At 41.0% G+C, this 27,322-nt stretch overlaps 1 protein-coding gene across 1 annotated transcript in view; it reads left to right on the top strand.

Annotated features, from left to right (window-relative positions):
- Positions 1-9,954, top strand: part of cfap65 (cilia and flagella associated protein 65) — a gene marked incomplete at its 3' end in the record, with an annotated part of 34,821 nt that extends 24,867 nt beyond the window's left edge. Inside the window, exons 26-35 of the mRNA XM_083776728.1 lie at positions 636-770; positions 870-998; positions 5,574-5,690; positions 5,792-5,917; positions 6,013-6,060; positions 6,952-7,178; positions 7,834-7,947; positions 8,412-8,951; positions 9,118-9,252; positions 9,903-9,954. Of these exons, the coding sequence (XP_083632854.1) occupies positions 636-770; positions 870-998; positions 5,574-5,690; positions 5,792-5,917; positions 6,013-6,060; positions 6,952-7,178; positions 7,834-7,947; positions 8,412-8,951; positions 9,118-9,252; positions 9,903-9,954 (1,623 nt within the window). The remainder of the gene's footprint in view (positions 1-635; positions 771-869; positions 999-5,573; positions 5,691-5,791; positions 5,918-6,012; positions 6,061-6,951; positions 7,179-7,833; positions 7,948-8,411; positions 8,952-9,117; positions 9,253-9,902) is intronic.
- Between the last annotated feature and the right edge of the window lie 17,368 nt (positions 9,955-27,322).

The raw sequence follows: 27,322 nt of genomic DNA, 5'->3' as shown, positions 1-27,322 counted from the left end.
TGGACCTCAGTTCTTTCAGCACACGTCCAAACTTCATCCTCAACCGTCAGCAGCCAGTAGCACCTAATATAGGGATTTAGGCACTACAGTAGTAGTAGTAGTAGTAGCTCTGCCCGAGCTCAAAACCCATTTGACTGAGCGAGCAGTAACATGTTTGGATTCCCACGTGGTGGTGGGAGAGATCTCTGGGTTTGAAACTTGGCCGTTGCACAAGGCTCCTTTGAATTTGTCCATGTTGTATTGTTACACCCGCACCAAGCGAAGCGGTCATATTGTAAAAGCTAAGCTACACATCAATTACTCTTGACAGTTTAAAACTAATTATTATTACAATTGTATTGTACCACTTTAATCCTGCTGTCCCTATTTGTGAAAGATTAAAAAAAAGCTGATCTACAAGCTCACATCATGATTCGTGACACGTGAGATTATAGATTCTCTATTTTAGAAAAACAAGTTACAGTGCAAGATCAAAGTTATGCAATATGTTGTGCATTTGTAGTACTGTACTCTGTACTGTATAAACACACACCAACATGTCTGCTATAATATGCATCCTTCTCTTTTCTTCTATCTGACATCAAGTACTGTCTTTGTTTTTATGTCTCCAGGTGAATGTCTCTATTCACATCCAGGATGGGGAATCCATGGTGGTGAGCTTTGAGGGTTGTGGGTTCGATGCTCGGGTATCTTGTTCGCCGGATCCTCATCATTTGCACGATGCCCAGCCTTCTGTGCCCTGTGTCCAGAGAGTACCCTTACCTGGACAGGTAACTTGACTATAGAATTGTGTGCGTGCGCGTGTGCCCACACACACCTCATGCATGGGTGCTTGCATAATGTGCATCTGTGTGTTTATCTTTTTGCAGGTGCTTTTCCTGTCAGAGGAGAGAATTGTGCTTGGTGATATCCCAGTGTGTTCCCGCCCCACTAGAATCCTCTTCCTCAACAATGTGTCAAACACCGACACGGTGCATTATGCATGGGACAACCAGCAGGTAGGGGTCAGCCTCCCAAAATGCAAATAAAACTAGAAACAAAATTTCAATAAATCTTTCTGGGTGCCTGAAGCTCGCCAAGTCTGTGCAGCATTTGAGCCACGGACCACCATTTGATGACATTCATGTGTGTTCGTGTGCGTTCGTGTGCACGCGTGTGTGAGAGGTGGTCAACTTGACCTTGAATAATTAATAATGTATCATTTCACCTGGGCTACTCTCGAGGAAACGGCAAAATCGAAAACGGAAAAATGCGAAAACGGAAAAATGGCACAATCGAGAAAACGGCAAATTCGAGAAAACGGCACAATCGAGAAAACGGCAAAACGGCACAATCGAGAAAACGGCAAAATCGAGAACGGCAAAACGGCGAAATGCGACAACGGCGAAATGCGATGAGAAATAATGCGATGAGAAATAATGCAATGAGAAATAATGCGATGAGAAATGCGATGAGGAGAAATGCGATGAGAAATAATGCGATGAGAAATGCGATGAGAAATGCGATGAGAAAAGCGATGAGAAATGTGATGAGAAAAGCGATGACAAATAAAGCGATGACAAATAAAGCGATGACAAATGCGATGAGAAATGCGATGAGAAAAAAAGCGATGAGAAATGCGATGAGAAATAAAGCGATGAGAAATGCGATGAGAAAAAAAGCGATGAGAAATAAAGCGATGAGAAATAAAGCGATGAGAAATAATGCGATGAGAAATAATGTGATGAGAAATGCGATGAGAAATAATGCGATGAATAATGCGATGAGAAATAATGTGAGAAATGAGGAAACAAATGGGAAACAAATAAGGAAAAAAATTGGAAACAAATGGGAAAATAAATTGGAAACAAATGGGAAAAAAATTGGAAACAAATGGGAAAAAGAATTGGAAACAAATGGGAAAAGAAATTGGAAAATAATGGGAAAAAAAATTGAAACAAATGGGAAACAAATGGGAAAAAAATTGGAAACAAATGGGAGAAAAAAATGGAAATGAGAAATAATGAGAAATGAGGAAAAAAAGAACAAATCTCAAATTGAACAAAATCTCGAAATGCGATGAGAAATAAAGCGATGAGAAATGCGATGAGAAATAAAGCTATGAGAAATGCGATGAGAAAAGCGATGAGAAATGCGATGAGAAAAGCGATGAGAAATGCGATGAGAAATGCGATCAGAAAAGCGATGAGAAATGCGATGAGAAATGCGATGAGAAAAAAAGCGATGAGAAATGCGATGAGAAATAAAGCGATGAGAAATAAAGCGATGAGAAATAATGCGATGAGAAAAAAAGCAATGAGAAATGCGATGAGCATTAAAAGAAATTGGAAACAAATAGGAAAAGAAATCTCAAATCGAACAAAATCTCAAATCGAACAAATCTCAAATCGAACAAATCTCAAATCGAACAAATCTCAAATCGAACAAAATCTCAAATCGAACAAAATCTCAAATCGAACAAATATCAAATCGAACAAATCTCAAATCGAACAAAATCTCAAATCGAACAAATCTCAAATCGAACAAATCTCAAATCGAACAAATCGAATCGAACAAATCTCAAATCGAACGTCGAACGTGTGTGACAAATCTCACAAATTGAACAAATCTCACAAATTCAAATCGAACAAATCTCAAATCGAACCAAATTCAAATAGGAAATTCAAATAGGAAAAAAATAGGAAAAGAATAAGAAAAAGAAATAGGAAAAAAATAGGAAAAATAATTAAAAAAATCAGAAAAATAATAAGAAAAATAATCATAAATGAGAAATAATAAATGAGAAATGAAATAAAAATAAAAATAATCAGAAATGAGAAATAATAAGAAATGAGAAAAAATAAGAAAAAAATAATCAGAAATAAAATAAGAAAAAAATAAGAATAAAAATGAGAAATGAGAAATAATAAGAAATATCAAATACAAATATAAAAAACAAATATCAAATCGAACAAAATCTCAAATCGAACAAATCTCAAATCGAACAAATCGAATCGAACCTCAAATCGAACGTCGAACGTGTGACAAATCGAACAAATCTCACAAATTCAAATCGAACAAATCTCAAATCGAACAAATCTCAAATCGAACCAAATTCAAATAGGAAAACAATTGAAAAAAAAAGAAGAAAAAGAAATAGGAAAAAAAAAAAAATACAAAAAAAAAAATACAAAATGAGAAATAATAAGAAAAATAACAAGAAAAAAATCAGAAAAGAAATCAGAAATGAGAAATAATAAATGAGAAATGAAAAAAAAAAAGAAAAAAAATCAGAAATGAGAAATGAGAAATAATAAGAAATGAGAAATAATTATAAATGAGAAATGAGAAAAAATCAGAAAAAAATCAGAAAGAAAATCAGAAAAAAATCAGAACAAAATAAGAATAAAAATAAGAAAAGAAATGAGAAATGAGAAATAATAAGAAATGAGAAATGAGAAATAATAAGAAATGAGAAATAATAAGAAATGAGAAATGAGAAATAATAAGAAATGAGAAATAACTAGAAACAAATTTTCAAGACATTTTTCTGGGTGCCTGAAGCTCGCCAAGTCTGTGCAGCATTTGAGCCACGGACCACCATTTGATGAAATTTAGCCTCTCAGAAGGGTCCATTTGGTTACATGTGAGCCAGGTCTCCCCATTGACTTTCAATGGGCTATTTTGTCTAAGTTTATTGCGCATTACGTTGCCACCAACATTCTAATGCTAACATTCTAATACTAACATGCTAGAATGCTAACATTGTAATGCTAACATGCTAATGCTAACATGCTAATACTAACATGCTAATGCTAACATGATATCATGCTAAAATGCTAACATGCTGCTAACATGATAATGCTAACATGCTAATGCTATCATGCTAACATGCCAATGCTAACATGTTAACATGCTAACATGTTAACATGCTAATATGCTAACATGCTAATGCTAACATGCTAAGATGTCTGAGCTGTAAGGGTCCATTTGGTTTCGTTCAGGGGGCGGCCCGGTTCCGGCGAGCCACCCCGCTTCTGAAACGTTCGAGAAATGACAGAGTTACGTGTTTCCCCAATTTTCTCCATTAACTTTCAATGTGTGTGTGTGTGCGTGCACATGTGTGCATGTGCGTGCATGTGCGTTCGTGTGTGCGCGTGTGTGAGAGGTGGTCAACTTCACCTTGAATCATTAACAAAATCATTTTCACCTGGGATATTCTATGCGAATGCAACCACTATTGAAAGTTAAAAGCACACTGACTCAGTGAGCGACATTATGTCCGAACAAATTGCTCTATCGCAAAAAGTAAAAGTCGAATGCGATTTCTGTTTTCGCCGTGAGTGACCCGAGACATTAAGGTACGCCGTGTGCGATCATGGTATTGGTACGATAAAAAATGTGGTTATAAGAGTGAGTTAAGAAATTGTGTTTGTGATGAAAAAAATGCTGACTCATTCAGGCAGTTAACATGGAGTTTTATGACACATTATGATGGTACACCTGTCGCTTTCAGGGCTGTGGTTGTGACATTGGGTGAAAGAGACCCAATATTTTGGCCGTGAGGACAATTTGTTCTGAGATTTTCGGTACAGTCTTCACAGTGGCTTCTCACTCTGAGCCGGTCTCTCTCTGGGCGTGCGACACTCTGCGTAGAGATTTTTGCTCAGACCACACACACTTTGAACTGCGATAGCGGGCAAACCGTGCAACGTATTCGAATTTCTACGTAACGGTATGCCAGAGTAATGTGGCTCCAAAGTAACGTGTCGTTTTCTGTTTTTCCACGCGTTTCCCCATTGACTTTGAATGGGGCATTTTTCGCGTAGTTTATTGCGAATTACGTCGGCACGGTAACCCGAAATGGAAAGAAAATCACAAGCACACCATTCCCAGCCGAGCCGCACGTTTTGATGTATATATTGCGGGGCTTTGGTAAACCGTGCGGCCGGCTATAGAGGTCAAAGTTTCGGAACATATATTAGTACGATAATAATTAAGTATGTGTTGCGGATTTCAACCTGTGTTTCTGCCATTGCATGGCAGGCACCCAGAATTATAAAGTGAAGGGGACCCCCTGCAATTCAAGGGACTTATCCCCTAGTGAAATTTCTAAATAAATACACTTGCAGCACACGATCAAAAAGGAAAGGTCGCACACAAAGTATGTATTTTCATAATTTATATCACCACCCCTGATAGATGTTACATTTTCAATGCCAATGGAATGTAGAGATGGGGGTGGTGGGTATTCTGTGTAACTTCTGTGTAATCATAGGTCATTGCATAGTCAATATTGCGCATAGTCAACTGTTCTTAGTTTTATATTCACCTGAGATCTGAAAATTAAAGTGGCATTTTGGTTTGTGCAACTGTACTTGTACAACTGTAACTGTATGTAGGACTTTTCCACAATTTTACCATAGATTACCAATGATTTGACCAATACATTGTCCAAAGTGCAAAACTTTCAAAACAATTGTGTCTGTGCTTTGGCATTTGTGCTCATACATGTGAATGATATTAGGTGTGCAGGAAATTAAGTCTTTCCCACAGCTATAATGCCAATGTCTTTGTGATTGTGTGTATGTCAGGTAGTGCAGATCCACCCAGAGCGAGGCACTCTGTGTCCAGGGGAGGGCGCTCTGTTTGTCCTCACACTGACTGCCTCTGGTAGCCCAGCCATCTACCAGCAAGATCTCACCTGCCAGGTAACACATGCACACACACACACACACACACACACACACGCGACACACATGCACATGCACACGCACAATACATTCACATTCTTCCCTCCCCTCTACTCCAGATTACCCAGAAGGAAGCTCTAACTCGGTACCAGGATGCTTTGCAGCGCTGGGAGGAAGAGCAGGAGAGACAGCGGAATGAGTTTACCATCACAGAGAAAGACCTGAACGATGCTTCAGGGACTCCAGTAAACAAGGTTCTGCTGTACAGATTTGGTAGATCCTGTAACTGCCAAATGGCCCCTAATGATTCCTTGTTCACTCATTTCTCATCTTCTTTCAGGAACATCCAGTAGTCGTGAGGAGTGAGCTGCCAGTCAGGAAATTCAAGGTGACTCATTTTCATGCATTCATTTAGTTAGTAATTAAAATGCATATATATGCAGACAAATTACTTGAATATGTGTAGGGGAATCTGCATGCATATTGAAGACATGTGGCTCATCGCTAGATGACCTCAGTGTCCATGTTCATTTGGTTTATCTGGTAGTGTAGTGTTTCAAACTTAAGCCCATCACACACCGTCTGCGACCGCCGCGCGTCAAAACAGCCGCCTCCATTATTTTTAATGAACCTATCGCACCCCGGCGGCGTCCGACGCGCGCTGGCGCCGGTGTGTGTGTTGGGCTTTAGACATCATATTGACAATGAATAGAGCAAAGTATGAAAAATATAACTCGGCTTCTTGACCTTGACCACCAAATAGCACCATATATCAGATAACTGAGTTAGAGATCCAATAAATATAATAAATATGTTGTGATTTGACAATGATACTATTGAATCATTGTGGACAGAGTAACATACACAGACAGATAGCCTCATTACAATACTTTCACATTCGCTTCGTCACTCGACCAATAAACACTGTGTAGATGTTGTGTGTATGGCATAATAGCACTGTTTCCCAACACTTCGTAACACTTTTCCCCCCTCTTTTCCTACATTTGTTTTTAAGTATTATTTCTAAAATAACAAGCGTTCCCAAAATCATGAATTAAAAACTGATTTCAATTATAATTTTTTGGAAGAAATTCCCTAAATCAGAAAACAAGCTCACAATGCGACGAGAAGCTTGTAGATCTGGTATTTTTACTAGTTTGGGTCCTGGGCGAACGTCTAATTTCTCGTTTGGGTCTCCCAAAACATTGGGAAGCACTGTTCCTGCCGCGGCCTCTATCGTTCTCTCTCTCAATCCCAATCTCTCTCTCTCACCCCTCAGACTCTTCCCCCTATCCGTTCCAGCAGCAGCAGTGGCATACTGGCGGGTATGTGTGCCAGGCCAACGCGGGCAGAGCGGCGGGCACAGAGAGAAGCGGCAGCAGTATGGCAGCGTCCTGAACCCCCTCGTCCTTCTCTGCTGCATCTGGGGGTGGCGGCACGCTCCCATAGTCTACTGGAGTACCAGAAACTCTTTCCTGACCAGCTCAATAAGCACTATGTCTATAGGTCAGTGGTTCCCAAACTTTTTCATGTCAAGGACCCTTATTTTCATGACACTAATTACCCTGCTGACCTTCATTTGAAGAGATATGTCAGGGACCCCCATGAGAGAAGATATGTACAGCTCTAGCAGTGATTCTCAACCCGTTTCATTTCAAGGACCACTAGTTTTGACATGCATTATTAGTCTACGGACCCCCCATTTAATGGCATTTCTATCTCTGGGACCCACATTTATATTGTTAATATAATAGGTCCTCACAAAAAAAAATGGCAAAAACAATTTCTACTCAGTCTATGTCTCATTGGAGGGCTGTGGGCAGTTTAGAAACCGTCCTCCAGTGACCTCATTAGGCAAACCTCTTAAACCCCCAGGAGGGAAAATCTAAAATATCTGAGTTGGAACCTGAGACCTTGACCAGCCCCATTTACCCGCTGAGAGCTGTTCATGAGGTTATAGATTTTCGTGAGAACGATGGCTTCCATTTTCGCATTGCAACTTTTCAGGACTAGAAAGCCTGCAGTTTCTATTAGCTTGTATCCCCCAATGATGTGCTCATCCCGGCATAGCTCAAAAAGTGTTTGACCTTTTTTTTTAAACTAAAAGTTCAGGCTCTAATAGAGATGGTATTAACTAGTTGGATTAATGTTTCTTCATCAGACCGCCCCAGGATACGTCTCCCTGTAGCACACCTCTCCACACTGCTGAACTGCCCCCACTCACACACGGCCCTCAGAGACAAATCGTCACACAGATACTTGGCTCTCTGCTCAGGTAAACACTAATGCAGACACAGGTAAGTGCGTTGGTGGCCAAAGTTCAGGTTTGACATGTATTTCTGAGGCCTGGGATTAGGTATGGCATCTAACTCAAATTGTAGTAATTTGAATCGAAATGGCCATTGTGATTGGCTGGAAGTATGTGCCATTCTGCACTGCGATTGACTGAGCATCGCAAAACGGGTTATATATAAGTGGCAGATATTCCGAGCTCAAAATTTTAGGCTGGAATGTTCAAGTATAGGTTAATGTATCTACGGTAATAACGTACTCAAGTACGTTTTACTGACAGAGGAAAGACGATAGAGGACAGATCCCGGATCCTCCTTCACATTGGTGAAATGTACCGCATTCAGCAAAAGAAAGTAAAAGAATATCATATCCCCAAACGGTATGGACTAGTTTATATAAACTGAATATCACACCGCATCTCGATTTGCGTGTCCGTCTCTCCTCCAGGAGCGTTCTGGACGACCCGTCCTTCGCTCAGGCTCTAGTGGACGGAGTGTCGGAACCCATCCCTTACTTCAGCCAGCTCAGAGAAATTTCTCTGCCCCACGCCTCAATCTCTTCACCCCCCTCCCTCAGACAAACAACTCCTCCCCCTGCCTTCCCGTCAATCTCTTCACCCCCCTCCCTCAGAGAAACTCCTCCTCCCCCTGCCTCTCCGTCAATCTCCTCGCCCCCCTCCCGTGCCTCCTCCTGTCCCCCATCCGCCTACATTCATCCAACTCCCCCACCTCACTGTGCACCAGAGGGAACAGGGTTTGGGCGGAGGGAGCGGCGCCACACGGTGGCCGGTGGTGTGGGCGTTAAAGGAGGACCGTCGGGGAAGAGGCAGCAGACAAAGAGCATGCCACACATGCAACGTGCACAGAATACACATCACGTGCACGGTCAGCAGAACATAGTACACGTGGAGAATATGCAACACTCACAGTGTACAGAACAGCCGTCACAGTCGATGCAGGAAGACCCTGTGCAGGACAGCATGCGCAAGTAAGCAGGCTCTTTACATTGTTATAATAATCACTATATTTCGTTTGAACAATATGAATCATCCTATCCATAGTCACACCATTTGTATAGTGTGTTGTCACACTGACTGTGTGTGTGTGTGTGTGTGTGTGTGTGTGTGTGTGTGTGTGTGTGTGTGCTCCCCCAGGTCTCGTGAATTCTCTGACCTGTGTGAGGACATCCTCTTGAACACTGTACAGAACATAATGATGGAAGCTTTCCATGGAGAGCTGATCCTTACAGCACGACCCCGCATTATCACCCTGCCGCCTGTTTCTACCAGGTATACACGCACACACACACACACACCTACTTACCTGGAGAGTCAACAACGAATACAGTAGAAACTCAGGAAGAACGGGAGAGTTGCGATGTGTCCATGCAGGTACACGGTTACACATGAATTACGCTGACATCTAAGCTAGGCTGACGATACATTCATGGATTCAAGTTCTCAGTCGCTACGACTGATTTCATTCATTTGGATTCCATAGAAGCGAGCATGTCTTAAATGAAAGCAGTATTGCGCGGTGAAAATATCCGATCTACAAGCAGCAGAGCGACACATTGAGAGTGTGTTGGGCTATTCTTGCTTATTATTTTAAGATTAGAGCATTTTAAGTGGTCAAACTAGCAATATGTTTAGATGCATGTTCCATAAAACTCTGATGGTCTCAAAGCAAGCCTCAATCTGTGATTTCTTCACTTGGTTGGCAATATTTAATACAGCAGGAATAATATTACTATAACGAAATTTTACATAATAGTGCTAATTGTTTACGAAGCAGCCCTAGTGTCGGGGGGGGGGGGGTCCTTTTCACACCGTTTCACAAATCGCACATTAGGACTTGGGCATACGAGGTGTTTCAGTTGTGTGATTCTTTAGCTTTAATCCATGTACATTTCATGTTGTCTACTGCTATGTTGGTTCAGGAGACCACCAGGAGGATTTCCAGAGGAGTGGCTGAGTCAGAGAAGCACCTAGACCCAGCTAGAGTGAACAGTAGGAACCAGCAGGGACTGGACCTCCAGTCTCACCACATATCCAGCCTTCCATAGAGTTCTTAAAGGGCCACTTCACCGCCTTTTCAACCAGATTTAAGTGATGTTTAGGACACAAGAAACACTTTCCTGGGGGTTTTTTTATCTGTGTAATATCCGTTTTTTTGTTTGTTTTTTTACTTTGTTTTTATTTCAGTTTAGGCAACTTCACAGAATTAAAAGCATACATTTTTCTTACAACTGCTTTTTTTCACAATCTCAGCTGCTTCATACTTTCACAGAATATATATATACATTATACACTCATACACACAAAAACTTCACATACATTTACAAGTATTCACCATAAAACAAGGAAATAAAAAGTAGCGAGACAAAAACAACAGAGCGTCGACAACAATGGGAAGTGAACAATACTGAGGACAGCCATGACTGGAGACAGAGGAAAGCTTATGAGGAGCACACCAGAAGGTCTGGGGAGAAGTGTATTTGGTGAGTTGTTACTCGGGATTCCGAAACCTGCTACCTCATTAGTAGAGGCAGTACAGGACTCCATCTTTTACTAAATATGTTTGGTTGAACCTCAGGGCATAAGTAATTTGTTCCATCTGGTAAATGTCCCATATTTTCTCCACCCACATACTGTTTGGTGGAGCTGGTTTTTAATAATATGCGTGTTCATGACGAAAACATTTAGTCCTTCCTGGACTACATGTTGTCTCAGTAAGACAGCCCACATGGGGTGTCTCCCCTCCACAAGTGAACCAAAGCTAATATGGTCATTGTAGGAATTAAAAAATCCAGTCAAACCCACAGACTTATTCTTATTTTTCTGGCCATAGAGTGCACATTTCAAATTGTGCTATACTGTTATCTACTACAAATACTATTAACATTGAGTGATTGCAGTTTCTTCCAGCGGTGAAATGGCCCTTTAGAGCTAGACCAACAGGGAGCTGCTTGTCTTCTGTGAGGACTGGGGAGAATCTCTGGTCAATAAAAGCTGTTCACTGTTCAGCAAATAAAAATACATTACACAGACAATGGTCTATTTCTAGTTCATCCAGTGTACCATTTACCTCGCATTCTCTTTTACTTGCAGATACCTGACATACCTGATACAATAATTGTGTGAATATAAATCTTTCTGTGTACTGTATGTAGTACAGTACCATCTATTTTGTATGTGTACAATCAAAGGGTCAGACGCTATACAGTCTGTGTGTGGGATGTATTTAAATAATATTGTCACACCCCTGTCTTGGGTGAGGGTAGTATGTGACCTTTTGTACCCTTAAGCCCAAACCACACCATTGGGTCACTATGCAACTCCTTGCAACCAACGGTTGTGAACTTGCGAGGAGTTGCATGGCGTCCCATTGGTGTGGTTTGGGCCGTTGAATCACTTGGGTCGACGTGCAACAGGCAAGGCACACAGTTGGGCAGTGTTTTAATTTCCCAAGTTTAAAAAAAACAAGAGGGTTGCTCACACCCAGTTCCTGGCTGGTGCTGGACAAAGGTAGATACAGTGTAAAAGACAAAGAAGTCTGCACAAACAGCTCTGCTCCACAGTGTTTAAACTTAAAAACACTGTCGAGCAGAGCTGTTTGTGCGGACTTCTTTGCTTTTAATTTCCCAATTGACAACGTGAAAGTGCTTCGTGGTTGGACAAAAGTCCTTTCTCTCCATCCACTACCATTAAAATAAGGTGTTTTTCATTTGCTTCGTATTGATATTCTGTGCGTTCAATTCTTATTTTAAACTTGGTGTCAGTAAAAAGGAACATCACAGGTACAGTGTGGTGACTGGGCATATCAAGTTTGTTTTTAGTTTTTTCCAAAAAAACAACAACATAAACTACTGTAGGTGGAACTGTGAGTGAGTGATTATGCACACGCTCACACTCACGCGTCTGTTTTGTGTGTAGTAGTAGGTAGACAGACAACTGTAGCACCTGGCTAGGGTGATTGGGGTCCTTGATAAATAATTGAATACTTATTGTATTGTAACATACATGAAAACACAATGTTTACTGTTGTTTATGTGTTGCCACTATGTGTCACACTATGTACTGCATGGAAAATTTTGATTTCTTGGTTTATTGAATATTATTCAAGACAGTATTTCCTTAATCCTTTTCACAGACCCTTACTGGTTGAAAAGGCAGTGCATTACAACATGGACGACCAATCCAACCGTATGAAGATCTACACAGCAAATTACAAAGAATGAAAACAATAGGTAAGTGGACCTAAGTGGTGCTTATTTTGGTCATGTATGGCTTCTTATCTCACATTCAGTATCAGTATTACAGTACATCAGGGCTCCATGTTATGGTGAAACAATATGTTTATTATGAAATTTCCTTCTATTTCATTCTACTCTTCCATCTGTGTATAGACCATAAGATTGGAACAGTATGTACTTTGCTATGTAACATGGTGTCTATATCCAGTACAAACACAAACAACACAATAATGACTAATGAAGTGCTGCTTAGTTACAAAATAATACTTTGACTTTAATCAATTCAAAATGTAAAAGGAATCTTAAAAAAAGAAAGGGGTAAAAAAAACACAAACAGCATTGGATATAAAGTGCACAGGGACCAAAACATGCCTGCTGTCCTTTAAAATGTTAGAATGATAGAACTAGCTGGACACATAGTGTTCCACAAGATGGTGCTATATACTAACAAACTCCCCTGCATGCCCAGTTCTGTATAAGCAGAACCTTTTCATATTATAGAAACGAGAGTTACATATTATTACAGTCCAAATCAATTATATTTTTCTGTTGCATCCCTGAATGGGAAGAAGCACATACACACATTGAAATCTTTCATTTTCTTCATAAGAAAACCTTCAATTTTCTTAAATGATAAATTTACTTGTGGTACGGTAAGTGATATTTTATGGTTAAAAGAAGAAGATGTTTGTAAAAAGGTTAAATCAGGTTTGTTCAGTAACAGTGATCTCCCTAGCTCTGGGCCATAGCCTTGCTGCCGTGCGATGCCATTAGAGCTATGGACCAGAGATAGGGTCTCCCTGAATCTGCCGTGCAATGCCATTAGAGCTATGGACCAGAGATAGGGTCTCCCTGACTCTGCCGTGCGATGCCATTAGAGCTATGGACCAGAGATAGGGTCTCCCTGACTCGTGTATCCCGACCTGACATGCATTTTCTGTTTAATAAACGCTGGAGAGACATGGACTCCTGTTACTGAACAAACATTCTATAGTAATGAGTACTATCACAATATATCACAATATATAATAAAGAAAATCACGTACCCTACCTTTAACTCCACCAGTCAAAGCATTTACACTGCTCTCGTTAACTACAATCCAATTCAGAACGTTGATACATGATTTGGGTCAAGTTCCTCAAAACGGAACAAATGTCTAGAGAGAGAGAGAGAGAGAGAGAGAGAGAGCAGTAACTCAAGGGTTTTACTTCCCTGTCTGTCTGTCTGCCTGTCGTATATGCTCTCCTAGTCTCGCGTAACTATTCCACAATCTCCGAATGGACTCTGGAACTACACCTCCCGAAATCCAAGTAAGGAAGCTGCAATTTCCGTTTACATTTTATTTTTGAGGGGCACTAGCGCCTCCTATGCCCAGCTTTGTCTGTTTTGTCACACCCCATAGAGATGATTTGATTGGCTGAGCAAAGTACATATTGAGGATAAACGGTGAGGGCAGAAAAGTGAAGAAGGCAAAAGTGATTGGCCGGAATGACATTTGTGAGGATTTGATTGGCTGAAATGTGATGTATGTTAAGAGCGCCCCTCACTTTTTTTAATGATGAATGTGCGTGACTGTAGGAGTCTCCACTTCCGCTTTATCGCTTACTCATGATAGAGACTAATGCTCACCATTGGGCGAACTCATTACCAATCACGGAGTCAATTTTCATTTCTATGCTGATGATACCCAACTATATCTCTCTGTGGCTCCTGATGATCCCTGTGCTTTAGACCCGCTGTTGACCTGTCTGTCTAGCATCAAATGTTGGATGAGTGAGAACTTTCTCAAGCTAAATGAGGATAAGACAGAAGTTCTCATAATCGGTTCTAGTGAGCAGAAAGAATCAATAATAAGCAGACTTGGCAACCTGACTGTAGAAAGTAGCAGTACAGTAAAGAACCTGGGGGTTATTATTGATTCTGAATTGAATTTTAATTCACACATTAATCATGTTACCAAGATTGCCTTTTTTCACCTTAGAAATATTGCACGAATCAGAGCCTATTTGTCCTTGGACGATGCAAAAACGCTAATCCACGCCTTTGTTTTTTCTCGGCTTGATTACTGCAATGCACTTTTTTCAGGACTGCCTAAGAAAACAACTGACAGATTACAACTTGTCCAAAATGCAGCAGCCAGAGTTTTAACTAGAACTAAGATGAGAGAACATATTACTCTAGTTTTGGCATCACTGCACTGGCTTCCGGTTGTTTTTAGGATTGATTTTAAAATTATTTTACTTGTCTATAAAGCTCTCAATGGTCTCGCACCTTCCTACCTACATGACTGCCTGCCTAAATATGTCCCAAACCGCCCCCTAAGGTCTTCCACTGCTGGCCTGCTCGCTTTGCCTAAAAAAATGGCAACTAAAAAATACGGGGAAGCAGCTTTTTGCTTCTACGGGCCGTCGGCATGGAACAAGCTCCCACTGTACATTCGTCAGGCAGCCTCTGTAGACATTTTTAAAGCTCAGCTCAAGACCCACTTCTACAACATTGCTTTTAATTGATCTTTTCTTTTCTTTTTTTATTTTATTCATGTCCTCACTGTATTGCATTACTGCTTGTTTTTTAATGTCGTTGCCTTGCTTTTCTTTTATTCTCCATTGTTCTGTAAAGCACTTTGAGCTGCATTTCATGTCATGAAAGGTGCTATACAAATAAAGTTTTATTATTATTATTACCACTGAGGTGGTGGAAAATAATACAAATATACGGTATCGGTATGATACAAGAGAACTGCCTGTAACTTGTACGTTTTATTTTTGTAGAAGAGGGCAAACTAATATTGTTTATGCCTTTTACTTTGATTGAATAATTGAATGAACATGCACGCCGTAATGTGATTTGATTTGGGTGTGTTCTAAATAAAGTGTTTGTGTTGATTATTGTGTATTTTATTTGTATGTGAAACAATTATTATTGTACTGTAAAAAGGTCTCTTTTCCCTTCACCTTTATCCTTTTTAGTATAATACAGTAGTATTACATTAATACACGATAATCAACACTAACACTTTATTTAGAAGTACACACCCTAATCAAATCATAGTACATCGTACATGTGTGTTGAATCAATTATTCAATCAAAGCATAAATAATATTAATTTGTCTCTTGTACAAAAATAAAACAAGTTAGTTACAAGGCTGCATTCTGTCGCACGTGCCAAGCCATCATTCTCTTGTATTATTTATTTCCCACCACGGAGTAACCTCGCATCTCGGAGGACAGTGTCGGTAGGCCAATTAGAGGCATTAGATATATGCAGTTATAAATAATAGAGACGGCACCGGAATTCTCCTCCCATCCACTTGCATGGAGTTGCTCACTCAGCGCATGAGGTGTGGAAAAGTGGTGGGCTCTGCCCATTTTGGCCCTATCTACGTCATAGAATTACATTCAATTCAACAGAGCTTTCATGAACGCGCCGGGCCGAAAGCATGAACGAGCACCGCGAGTTGTGCGTGCATGCGTCACGTACGACTACGCACCCATAGTGACATAGATGGGCCCAGTGCCCCTCAAGCTGCAGTACCTACTTTCGGCCACCAATGTCCATTTCGTTTCAATCTTTCCTCTGGGTGGCCGCGGCATGGCACCAACATTGGTGCCATGAAGTATGCACAGTAGTGTCCTCCATGTGCTAAGCATGCAATACCAGATCTGGCCACTAGTCCAGGCTTCAATAATCCACCACGCTCCTAGGGGCTTGGTTCTATCTGTGTTCTACACGTCATAATGGATCCTGCAGCAAAAGAACAAGGAGGCGGCTACTTTGTAGTAAAGAAATGCATTGGCGGCGTGAGTGTGGAAGGGAGGCGGCTTTGGTGGCAGTGCAATGACCATTGTTCCGCGGGTGGTGTTGAGTCTCGGCGTGCGGCGCGACATGAGGAGATAGATCTGTAACGACGCGGAGGGTAAGTGTGTGACGTCACTGTCGTGTGAGGGCAGTGTGTGTGTATGGCAGTGTTGTCATGACGTAGCAGTCGTAGCTGTTGACTTTGGCTCCCTTATCCGTGTGTTGGGGACAACTTCTCAATTGTATATACTAGTCCTTACCCGTTGTGAGATATTTGCCCCCCCTTGTGGCCGTGAAGAGTACTGCGCCTGGGTGCGTTTGTAATTGACTAATAAATTAATTATTTGACATTAATGTTTCAAATCGAAAAAAGGGCTTTGTTACGCCCTCCATATTCATATGGTCAATGCCTGTGTGAAAAGTGGGAGTGATTGGTGCAGGCAGTAAGGAGTTACGGCAATGTTTCTGACAGACAGACACACGGACACACAGACATTCGGTTAATTATAGTATGATGATGATGATATACAGAGAGAGAGAGAGAGAGATTGAGATATGATTTATGGATGTAGTGAAAGATGACATGAAGTTAGTTGGTGTGAGAGAAGAGGACGCAGAGGACAGGGTGAGATGGAGGCAGATGATTCACTGTGGCGACCCCTGAAGGGAAAAGCTGAAAGGAAAAGAAGAAATTACTAGTTACTTTGTAGTATAAAACGTACATTAACCACTTCAGCCCTATACCTTTCGGCCATTTGAAAATAGCCGATCTACAAGCTCACAATGCGTTGAAATGGGACATTCTGCATAATGAGTACTTTTGGTACTTTATGTACGTTTTAATACTCTATTGTGCTGATTTTTATTTCCAATGGAAACCTCATAAAAAACGGGGTCGTATTATAATCGGGCTATCGGGGACTAGACTATTTGACATTCAACATTGTTTCCACAAATGGGGGTCATCTTATAATCAGAGTCGTCTTATAATACGGAAATAATAAATATTATTTGTTACGCACTTTATATTTGAAGCCAAATTGAGTGCAAAATTTGAATTCCGGACTTTTACTTGTAACAGAGTATTTCTACATTGCAGTATTGTTACTTGTACTTAAGTAAAACATTTGGTTACTTTTTCCACCACTGCGTAGTAGTATAATAGGTAAGGTTGCTCTGAGTTCATCATGAGGACCATCTGCAACCACTATCACCAGACCATCTCCCTGTGTGTTCTAACCATCTGCATGCTTCGCTGCTACACTTTAAAATCCCCAGCGTTCATTCAACTCAGAGAGTGTACAAATGGACCATTTGTACACTCGGGAGTTGCATGAACTCTCAGGTTTGTGACAGTGTACCTCTTTATGTTTATTGATTTTAACACAGAGACATTCAACATACACATAATATAAACAAACAAGAAAACAGCTCAGACACAAAATTATAAAAATGAAAAAACTGACACATACAAATACATAGTAAGAATAAGAATAAAGGAATTGTCTTCTGGCCATCGATAGTCTCTTAATAAACTGTGTACCTCTTTGCAAATGAGCAGTGTCACCACAAGCCCTCTAGACACACATTGGACAAGGAAGAAAGCTGAGAAAGCCAGAGTTTTCAAACGGTGAGCGGGTCTGACCAGATAAGATCAGTTCTAACAAAGTTACTGCTCTGCCGGTAATGATAATGAATCAGACTGCACAGTCAGCGTGCATGTGGTGTGCGTTAAGTTCCATTTATGATTCGTTGAATGACCTTGTTGCGGGCTATAAAAAGCCAATCTATAAACTCACAACGCATTGCAAATGCAACGCTTGTGAGCTTATAGGTCTTATTTTTGGTCATATGACTGTGTGCACACACACTTGTGTGCACACACAGTGTGTGTGTGTGTGTGTGTGTGTGTGTGTGTGTGTGTGTGTGTGTGTGCGCGCGCACAATGTATACCACACCCACACAATGTATACCACACCCACACAGAAAATATACACCACACCACGATTGGGCCAAATCTAATCTAATAACCCCACGTTCGGCAGCGTTGTTATCATTATGCATTATTGGATGTGATGCATTTGGAAGTTATGTCTGTCTCTGTCCGCTACGAGCTATTGCTGCTGTCAGATAAGTTAAACAAAAAAACAAGAAATATATCTCCCAGGAGTCAGCTTCTCAGCACAATCAAGAAAGGAGGGGGGGGAAAAGAGTTGCCATTCCCAATTGATTCACATACTGTATATTTGTGAAACTTAACAATGGGTTCCCTGGCAGCTAGTGCTATGAAACTCATACCCCCACACATAAAGCCACAATCCAAACTTTGAATTTGAATGCAAAAAACTTTTACAAACATCAATATTGGATTTATGAGGTTTTCACACAAGCCATTTCCAATAGCTGTGCCTCTGTTTGAGGAGGGTTATTAGCTGCAGAGGGGCTGATCTCAGAATCATTTAAAACTTTTAACACGTCGTTATGGTCTGAATGCGTAATCTGCACTGGAAACACTCGACTGTGCCACAGAGGACTGCAATCTTGGACAGCAGCGGAGTGTGTGTGTGTGTGTGTGTTTGTGTGCGTGTGTGTGTGTGTGTGTGTGTGTGTGTGTGTGTGTGTGTGTGTGCGCGTGCGTATACGTGTGTGTGTGTTCACGAAATGTGCACGTGTGCGCACACATCTGTGTGAACAGGAAGCCTGTCATGGAAGCAAGCCTGAAGCATAACGTGAATTCAGAATGGTAACTCATGAGAGTATTTGGTTGATCTGATGAACTAAAGATATACCATAGGCCTATTTAACCTATTAAGAAAGTTGTATGGAAAGTTAATAAGCTTATACATTCTGTAACTCAAAATAAGTCTAGAGTCCACACTAAATAGAACTTCATCAACAATACCTTCATAAACGAACAGCTTCAAAATATAAAACCACAATTCGAACTGGAGATGTCCTATTTGAGGACACGTACGACAGGATCTCTTAAGGTCACCTCCAGGTCAGCCCAGGTCAGAGAGAGAGAGAGCATATGTACTATACATTATACCATAATCTATTCTTTCTGGGTTGAACAGCCACAGCTAAATCCGCAGTGTTAATTTGTGTAAATTTTTACGCATGCAGACTTTACATTAGCGCAGAAGATTTTACTGTGTAGCTGGCAGTTGTCTGGATGAAGTTTGTCTTCATTGCTTGCTGTAACAAGACCATCACTTTACATAACTTCATTTTCTTCTTCCTTTCCCCACAACAGACTTTCCGTTTCTGGACATGTAAAATCATGTGGCAGCGGGCGGTATCAATATGTTATAATAGAATCTCTCTCTCTCTCTCTCTCTCTCTCTCTCTGCCAGTTATGGAGGAATTCCATGAACATTTCTCCTGGGGATTCCAGACATGACTGTGGTTTGTTTTAAAAAGGTTAGGGTCGTCATGTGTTTTTGATTTAGACCTAATTCAAACTCTGCATATAAAATATTACGTCTGATGGGATTTCTAATCATTTTCGCTGATAATCGCCCGGGAATGCATTTCATGGACTTTTCGCGGCACAACAGGCGGAGGCACTTTTCTCGGATTGAAGGAGCGCTTTTTCACTGAAAGCAAAGTCAGCCCATGTGTGGCACAGAGAATATGTGTGTTATGTGAGAGAGGAGGGGAAAGTTAGAGTGAAAAAGAAAAGTAGAGAGATAGAGAGTCAATCTGAGAGGTGCATTCTGGCAGACAGTAGGAATTCATTTCACGCCCAGATGAAAGCAGCGTAAAGTGTGTGTCTAGTGCGTGTATATAGGTGTGGTAGCACATTGGGGTCTAATGTATACTTTGTTGAAAAGATTGTATCTTTGCTTGAATATCAGTTATTATAACTTATAAGTGGCCGTAGCAAATATTCATGTCAAAAGCTTGTCATCCTTCATCAGCAGCAAAATTTCCCACATGCTTTCTTGACCTGAGGTCAAACACGGTCCTCATTCCAGCTGTTTGCTATTTGAGGAAATCCTGATTTGAAGAGCATACCTGCTTACAAGAAGTACACATACTGTAGGTGTGCTAGACAGCGCCCAGGTGTGAATGTGTGTAACTGTACACACAGGTGTCAACCCAGGCACTGGTGGGAAAAAAATGACTTGTGGGTACACAGCCAACTTAACTTAGGTAAACAGAGATTAGATAAATGTCTTTGATTCAACATGCCCAAATGTTAACATTGTCTCACTCCAGGGATGCCAGAGGAAACATCGTAACTATTCGAAAGTTCTGTTGTGCTGTTGTGACTAATTTGTCATGTTTTGAGTTCATGCCCAATTCTTCATCTGTCAGATGTAATTTCCCTATTTCACTACACAATATGCCCTCTCTGTCTACAGTATACTATCATATTGTATAAAGCAGAGGGGGGAAATCCACTGGTGTGGTTTAGACCATCCCAGCCAACATCCCATCAGAGTACTGGGTTTTGGACCCATTTGGCAGAATGCCTTATGAATCCATACAAGCCAAATGCTGGGTCTCGTCAGGGTTGTCTCCATATAGTGCAATGAACCAAAGCCTCGGCATAGAATGAGATAGAAACCCACTGAAGATGCATGTTTACATATCTCGGGCTTGAGCTCTATGATTGAGGTGCCAAAGTAATCTTTTGAGTCATTTTACTTCTATTACTTCACAGTGCTGATCTTAGAGAACTGTTAAGACGTGGCCATTGAGAGAAGGGACTCGACCCAATGAAAACATACGGTGTGGTATAAGGTAATACTCTATCAGACAAGAGCTGGCCTGCTGTTTCTGGCACATCACCAGGCACCTCAGGGTAGAAAGTAACTAAGTACATTTACTTAAATACAGTACTTAGGTACAAATTTGAGGTATTTGTACTTTACTTATATAGTATTTCCATTTTCCAATACTTTTACTTCTACTTTAGTTACTAGTTACTTTGTAGATTTGGATTATTATTACAAAACATACATCAACCACAACATTTCCGACATTTGAAAATTGCCGATCTACAAGCTCACAATGCATCGCATTGCATTTTTACTTTTGGTACTTTTAAGTACATTTTGATGCCAACGCTTTTGTACTTTTACTAAGTAGTAAATGTTGAATAGTGGACTTACTTACTTCTACATTACAGTATTGATACTTTTACTTAAGTAAAAAGAAATTAGTACTTTTTCTTTCTATCTACACATAAAGGTGAAAAACTTGGCATGGGCTGGGCTTTGAACCCATGACTATTTGTGCATATCTGTCCTCACAGGGGACAGTCACCTGAAGGACATCGTTTGTCCCGTCAGTGTCTATTCCCAGCAGACATGTGGCCAGATTATTATAGACAACACATATTCACTTTTTCTAGGTTGGAAGTCAATTGTAGAACGTTTCTGTTCATGAGGGAGGCGTGGAGCTTTCATGGGCTAAGCATACACGTTGAGCAGAACAGTGGTTCTCAAAGTGGGGTCTGAGGACCCCCAGGGGTCCTTAATTGGTTCCAGGGAGTCCCCCAGCTAAATGTGTTAATATTTCATCAAAATCTCTCACTTTAACTCCGGCTATTTCAACAGATTTATAAGCTCTCAATGCATCACCATGTGATCTGTGGAACATTTTTTGAAACATTTTAACAGGGAAAATCTTGTATGGGGGGGTCCCTGGCAAGACATATTTCCAAATACGTATCAATTTGGGGGTCCTCCTTGACATGAAAACATTTGAGAACCGCCATAGAATATGATGTATCCACTGTGTTCAGGCTGATGGCCATCTGGATAGGGGCTGTGTGTGGAGTATCTCTTCCCAGCAGGCAGCTATAGCTGTGAGCCAAGGCCCCAGGCCCAACACCCTGCCGGACTTTGAAATCAGATCTTTATTGTCCATAAAGCCCCAGCCAAGTATGAAGAAGAATCAGACCTCCCTAACTAAACACACTCACCCCAATGGACAGAACCAGGGATAGAGATGGAGAGAGAGAGAGAGAGAGAGAGGGGGGGGGGGGAGAGAGGGGGAGAGAGAGAGGGAGAGAGAGAGGGGGAGGGAGGGGGAGGGGGAGGGAGATGGAGCGAGTGGCAGTGGTGTAAAGTAACTATGTACCTTTACTTAAGTACTGTACTTTACTCCAGTATTTTCGATTTTACTTTTACTCCTACTCCACTACATCTCAGAGGCAAATATTGTACTTTTACTCCATTATACATTTATTTGAAAAATTGTATTACTATTTATTTTGTAGATTTTGATTATTATTACAAACATTACCCACATCAGCTCTATACACATTTTGGACATTTAAAAATAGTCGATCTACAAGCTCACAATGCGTCACATCGCGCTATTTTTGTACATTTGATAAATTGTGAAATGGGACATTCTGCATAATGAGTACTTTTACTTTTGTGCTTTAAGTATATTTTGATACCAATAGCCTACTTTTGTACTTTTACTCTAGTACATTTTGTCCGGACTTTTACTTGTAACCTTTTTTACTGTACTTTTCCCACCCCTGGTGAGCAGATAGTACTAGTACAAAGAGTTGTAGTGTCCTGGTGGTCATGTTCACAACTATGCTCTCCAGTTATATATAGATCAGCAGTGATAACTCAATTTTCATAACTTTCTAACTTTGTTACGGATGCTCCCGTACAGTTCACATAATTACAGTATTATCGGATCATTCTGACCCTCTGAGAGTCTGAGGAATAGAAATGTCTCTGAAAGAAGAGAGGGGGGAAAAAAGATTGGTATGTATTTAATGTGCGTTAATGCTAACTAATTTGTCACTTCTGTTCGCTTCCAAACAACTGGGAGAATGTGGCCAAGGAGAGAGAGAGAAAAATACCCCGTCAATACATGAAAGAGAACAATGCAAACAATGTCACGGATTCCCAAACTTTTCCATGGTAAGGACCCCAGATCTCCATTACCATATATGGACCCCAATAGTTAAATGTGTCATGATTTGATACGGTTTGAGCTTGTAGATCATAATTTTAATTTTTTTTACATCTTTGACAATAACGATAATGAGCAAAATAGGGACATCAGGTCAAACTGGCACAATAATCGTATGAATTGGATTAAAAATGTTCTCTGTATAATTTCTTATAATTTTTTCCATCGTTAGACACAAATAAATATCGCTTTTGATCATAATAAGATAATCAGTTTAAGATGAATGCTGGGCCTGATGTGGGCCAGTAATAGGCCTCTGGTGAAATGTCCCGCGTCGCCCTCCCTCCCCCCTTCCTGGTACCCTACAGCCTACAGCAGCCTCCACTCTGAAACCACTGAGATAAGTAACTGAAAAGGATGCTTGAAATGGAGATGCTTAAAGTGCACATTGGACCAATATGTCAGACTTGACTTTGGTGCTTTGTTACATTGCTCCATTCACATTCTCATCCCCATGCTCTGCGAGATAGAGATTTCCCAGTGATAAAAAGCGTTTAAAAAAATAAAGAAATATTGTAGGCATAAAAGTGGAAATATATTCTACATCCCAGCTCGGCTCATCTCAGTGTAGCCTCGGCAGTTGAACCGAGGTAGCCTGAATGCACCTGGAGCACGAGAAAAGCCTCCATATTTCATCTTTGAAGTTTATTGTTGCAAGCTGAATTACAGCGGGGTACAGTATGTATGGAAGAACGTACTGACCACAACATAACCAGAGGCCCACATCAGGCCCAGCACTGATCTTAAACTGATTATCTGATTAAGATCATAAGCGATATTTATTTGTATCTAACGATAAGCTACCCAGTCAGTTCTGTTGATGAGTGTTTGCAAGTATTTTTGTCTTCTGCAGCATCATATGATGGAGTATTATACATTAGACATGGCAGTGTTTGTCTCAACAAAAGTTAAGGTTTCAGTTCACAGGTCAAATCAATTTAATATAGAAAACATGAATGGGTAAAATACTGCAGGCTAAGAAAAAATAACAAGCCAAATAGTTCATAAGCTATACAGAAATCTAACTTGAAATGTTGAATTGTATGGAAAATACTAAAGACATATTTACAAATTGTAGAGTTTAGTAACAGCATGACCTCGTCCAAACTTCGCTACGGATACTTGGGTAAGTAAATAGAATGTGCATTGTGTGTATGAAGCAGCTGTGTATGATAATATTTGTACAGACAGCATACCCACTTTGAAAGCATATATTTAGCCGAAGATTGTCATACTCAATCAGCGTTGTCCCAGCTGTTGTTAGACCACCAACTCGGTAGAAAATATACAGCGTAGTCCCTCTGGGTTATGGGATATAAGCAGCTGAGAGGCTTGTCCCTCCCAGTGATGGGAACAATTATGTAATTTAAGTATGGTTTATTTGATAGAGTATACAGACAGACTGAAAGGCTAGAAGGGCTTTTGTGAAAATAAGATATTTAAAAACAATGAGGTGCGTGACAGTACCCTGTAAATATGTGACAGTATTTCCAGATATGTTATCAATATATTTTATTTTTGTGTTTCTAAACGCTACATGGATTAAATGTGTTGTGATTGCCATTTGGGACCTCTCTTCTTCTCACTTTGGACCCCTGCGGGGTATGGCAACATGCAAACAGATAAAACAGATAAACGGAGACAAATGTCTGAGGCGTAGTGTTGAAGAACATCGAGTCCTGTATACATATTTATACGATGGCCGCTGGATAATCAATACAGTATTGTGAAAAATATTATCGTGATTCACAAGAGTCACAAGAACAATGTTGGATTATTTTACATGCATAGATGTTCAACTATGGCAGAACATTCATGGTCTTAAGTTTGACTTTTCCTTCACTACTAGCCAGTAGCTAGTAGTAAGTAAGCCAAGAATCATTTAGAACATCCGTCTAACAGTAGAATATCAGGTACACTATAGAGTGCTATGTCTACACAATATGCTATCTAAATGACATAAGTGTAGCCTTTGCATATACGCCTGCAAGGTCGTCGAGGCTAGGGCAAGTGCTACGGTCGGCAAGTGCTGCGGGGTAAGGTGTAGTTCGGGTAGCAACGGGAAGTTCATTCCATAGTTTTGGAGCCAGAAGGGAGAAGAGTCTGGGATGTGTGAAGGTTCTGCCAGCCTCCCGGTTGCTTTGTAGGCCAACAGTGTTTTGTACTCTGTGCGGGCAGTATACACTATACACACACACACCCCCCCACACACACGCGCACATACACACACACACACACACACAGAGATGGATTGGACTGCAGCCTCATGGTAAAAAGCCAATTAATTTGTCTCATTCACAAGCTTTGAATACTGTAAGAAGACACACTGTCTATTCACAGCTTAGTCCATATATCATACATAGATAAATGGTACATAGACCATGTTTCCATATTTTTACAGAACATTACAATATTACAGTTTTAAAATTTTAATTGCATTAGCCTAGCTATTTATTTTCCTCCATAGTCATTACAACATTTCCAAATTGAGCAGTTGATAAGTCAAGGATGTTTGCGTTTAGTTTGTAAATCAATCTTTTCATCAGAGAACATTACAAATATGTGTGTAAAAAGCAATGAAAATTTAACTTTTACAAAGAATTGCGGCACGGTGATATTTAGTGTGTTGGATTATCTATGTCAAAGCAAGTGCACCATACTGAAATTAATGGAAGCCAGTGGCAGACAAACTACTGTACGGTATGCTATGGAAAATGGTTTGCAGCTAAGTATATTAAAAAGTGAGAATTAATGGGCTAAACTTGCCAGACCACCTGTATGGTCCTTGAAATTTTGCTGGGACACGCTAGATCCCCCTCAAGGACCCTGGGGGGTCCCTGGACCCCACCTTGAGAACCACCACTGGCAGAGGCTGCTCTGTGACCTTGTGCTACTTGTGTTACCGCACTGGCACGTTGTGAGGGCGTATGAAGGGGCCCACCAGGGCCACCACCTAACCGTGATTAGGTTCAGGAGCGGAGTGTACTGGGACTGGGGAGGTTTAAGGTGAGGATTTGGAGGTAGGGTGGCATATCTGAATGCCTCCATGATTATAGTGGAACATGACTGTGTTCTTTTGCCTTGTGTGTTACAGTTGTGATTGATTGCATCACTGTGTAGGAACGAAGTGGGATGTCATGCAGAGCTTTTATGGGCGACAGCAGAGCAGAGGTGTTAGATTTCAATGGATGTGCCCTTGGCCAGATAGGTGATAATAATACTACCCACCAGGCTATGTGTGCGTGCGCGCGCGTGCGTGCTCGCACACACACACATACACACACACATGCACGCACAATTGTCTGCGCACATGCATTGGCTTGCATACAAGCGTACACAAATGCATGCGTCCTAGCAACAGTGCAGGCCTATTGTTTATGTGTTGTGTTTCTACCTGTAACAGCCCTATGAGATGATGTTGGTTCTCTTAATGGTGGTGGGTGGTGGCTGCAGACACAATAGTAGTCTCCCTACTGACATCAGTGCAGTGCTGCACACTTTTTTCCAAACAATTCCTCTCGAGGGAGGAGGTGCAGCACGGTGTGCAAAGGGTACAACATGTAATGACTACAGTATGTGTACATTTTTAGACAACTGGCATTAATCAAATTTAAAGAAAAACAAACTAACCCTAACCCCCATTTTTCATCATTGTCCTGAATAAAAGGATGTACCTTGGTGACAACAAGCAGCCTGTAGCCAGAATAGAGCAGATGAAAAGGGATCCAGTGTTTCTTTCATTCCAGCATACCACTTATCATCCGATAGACTATTGGAACATCTCAGAAATGTGTTATCACACACCTGTGCTGATCTCACCTCATTCCATAATCTCTGATTTCGGCTATGGCAGTGTCTGAACCCTGAGTCTGACAAACAAACGCACACACACACAAACACACACATAGGCGCACACACACACACACACACACACACACACACACACACAGTCACACACACACACTCTCTCTCTCTCTCTCTCTCCCCACCCCGCGTGTGTGATATGCGCGCGCACGCGTGTGTATGGGTTTGACTCGCCGTCACCCCTGAAAGCCTAACTTTTCTGCTCCCAGCAGGTCCTCTTCTAAAAACTAATTGCAGTTTCTTTCTCTTTCTGAGTGACAGCGAGGATTTCGCTTTGCCCGAAGCGACGTCACCCCAAGGTGGAAGATGAGTGCATTTTTCCTCCCTCTATGATCCAAGGAAAATACACTCTCGCACAGTGAGTCGCACTGCAGAGACTGTAGTACAGACAGACGCGCGTTTTGACGCCCGGGCTATAGCCTACCTGTGGCCGGTGAGTGTGAAGTTGTGAACCAGAGCGCGTATTATGGACTTCCAACCCCCAGC

This window comes from Protomyctophum parallelum (assembly GCF_964188405.1).
Source record: "Protomyctophum parallelum genome assembly, chromosome: 11".
NCBI classification, from domain to species: Eukaryota; Metazoa; Chordata; class Actinopteri; order Myctophiformes; family Myctophidae; genus Protomyctophum; species Protomyctophum parallelum.
The sequence above is the reverse complement of the archived record's forward strand: the minus strand, read 5'-3'. Positions and strand labels throughout refer to the sequence as shown.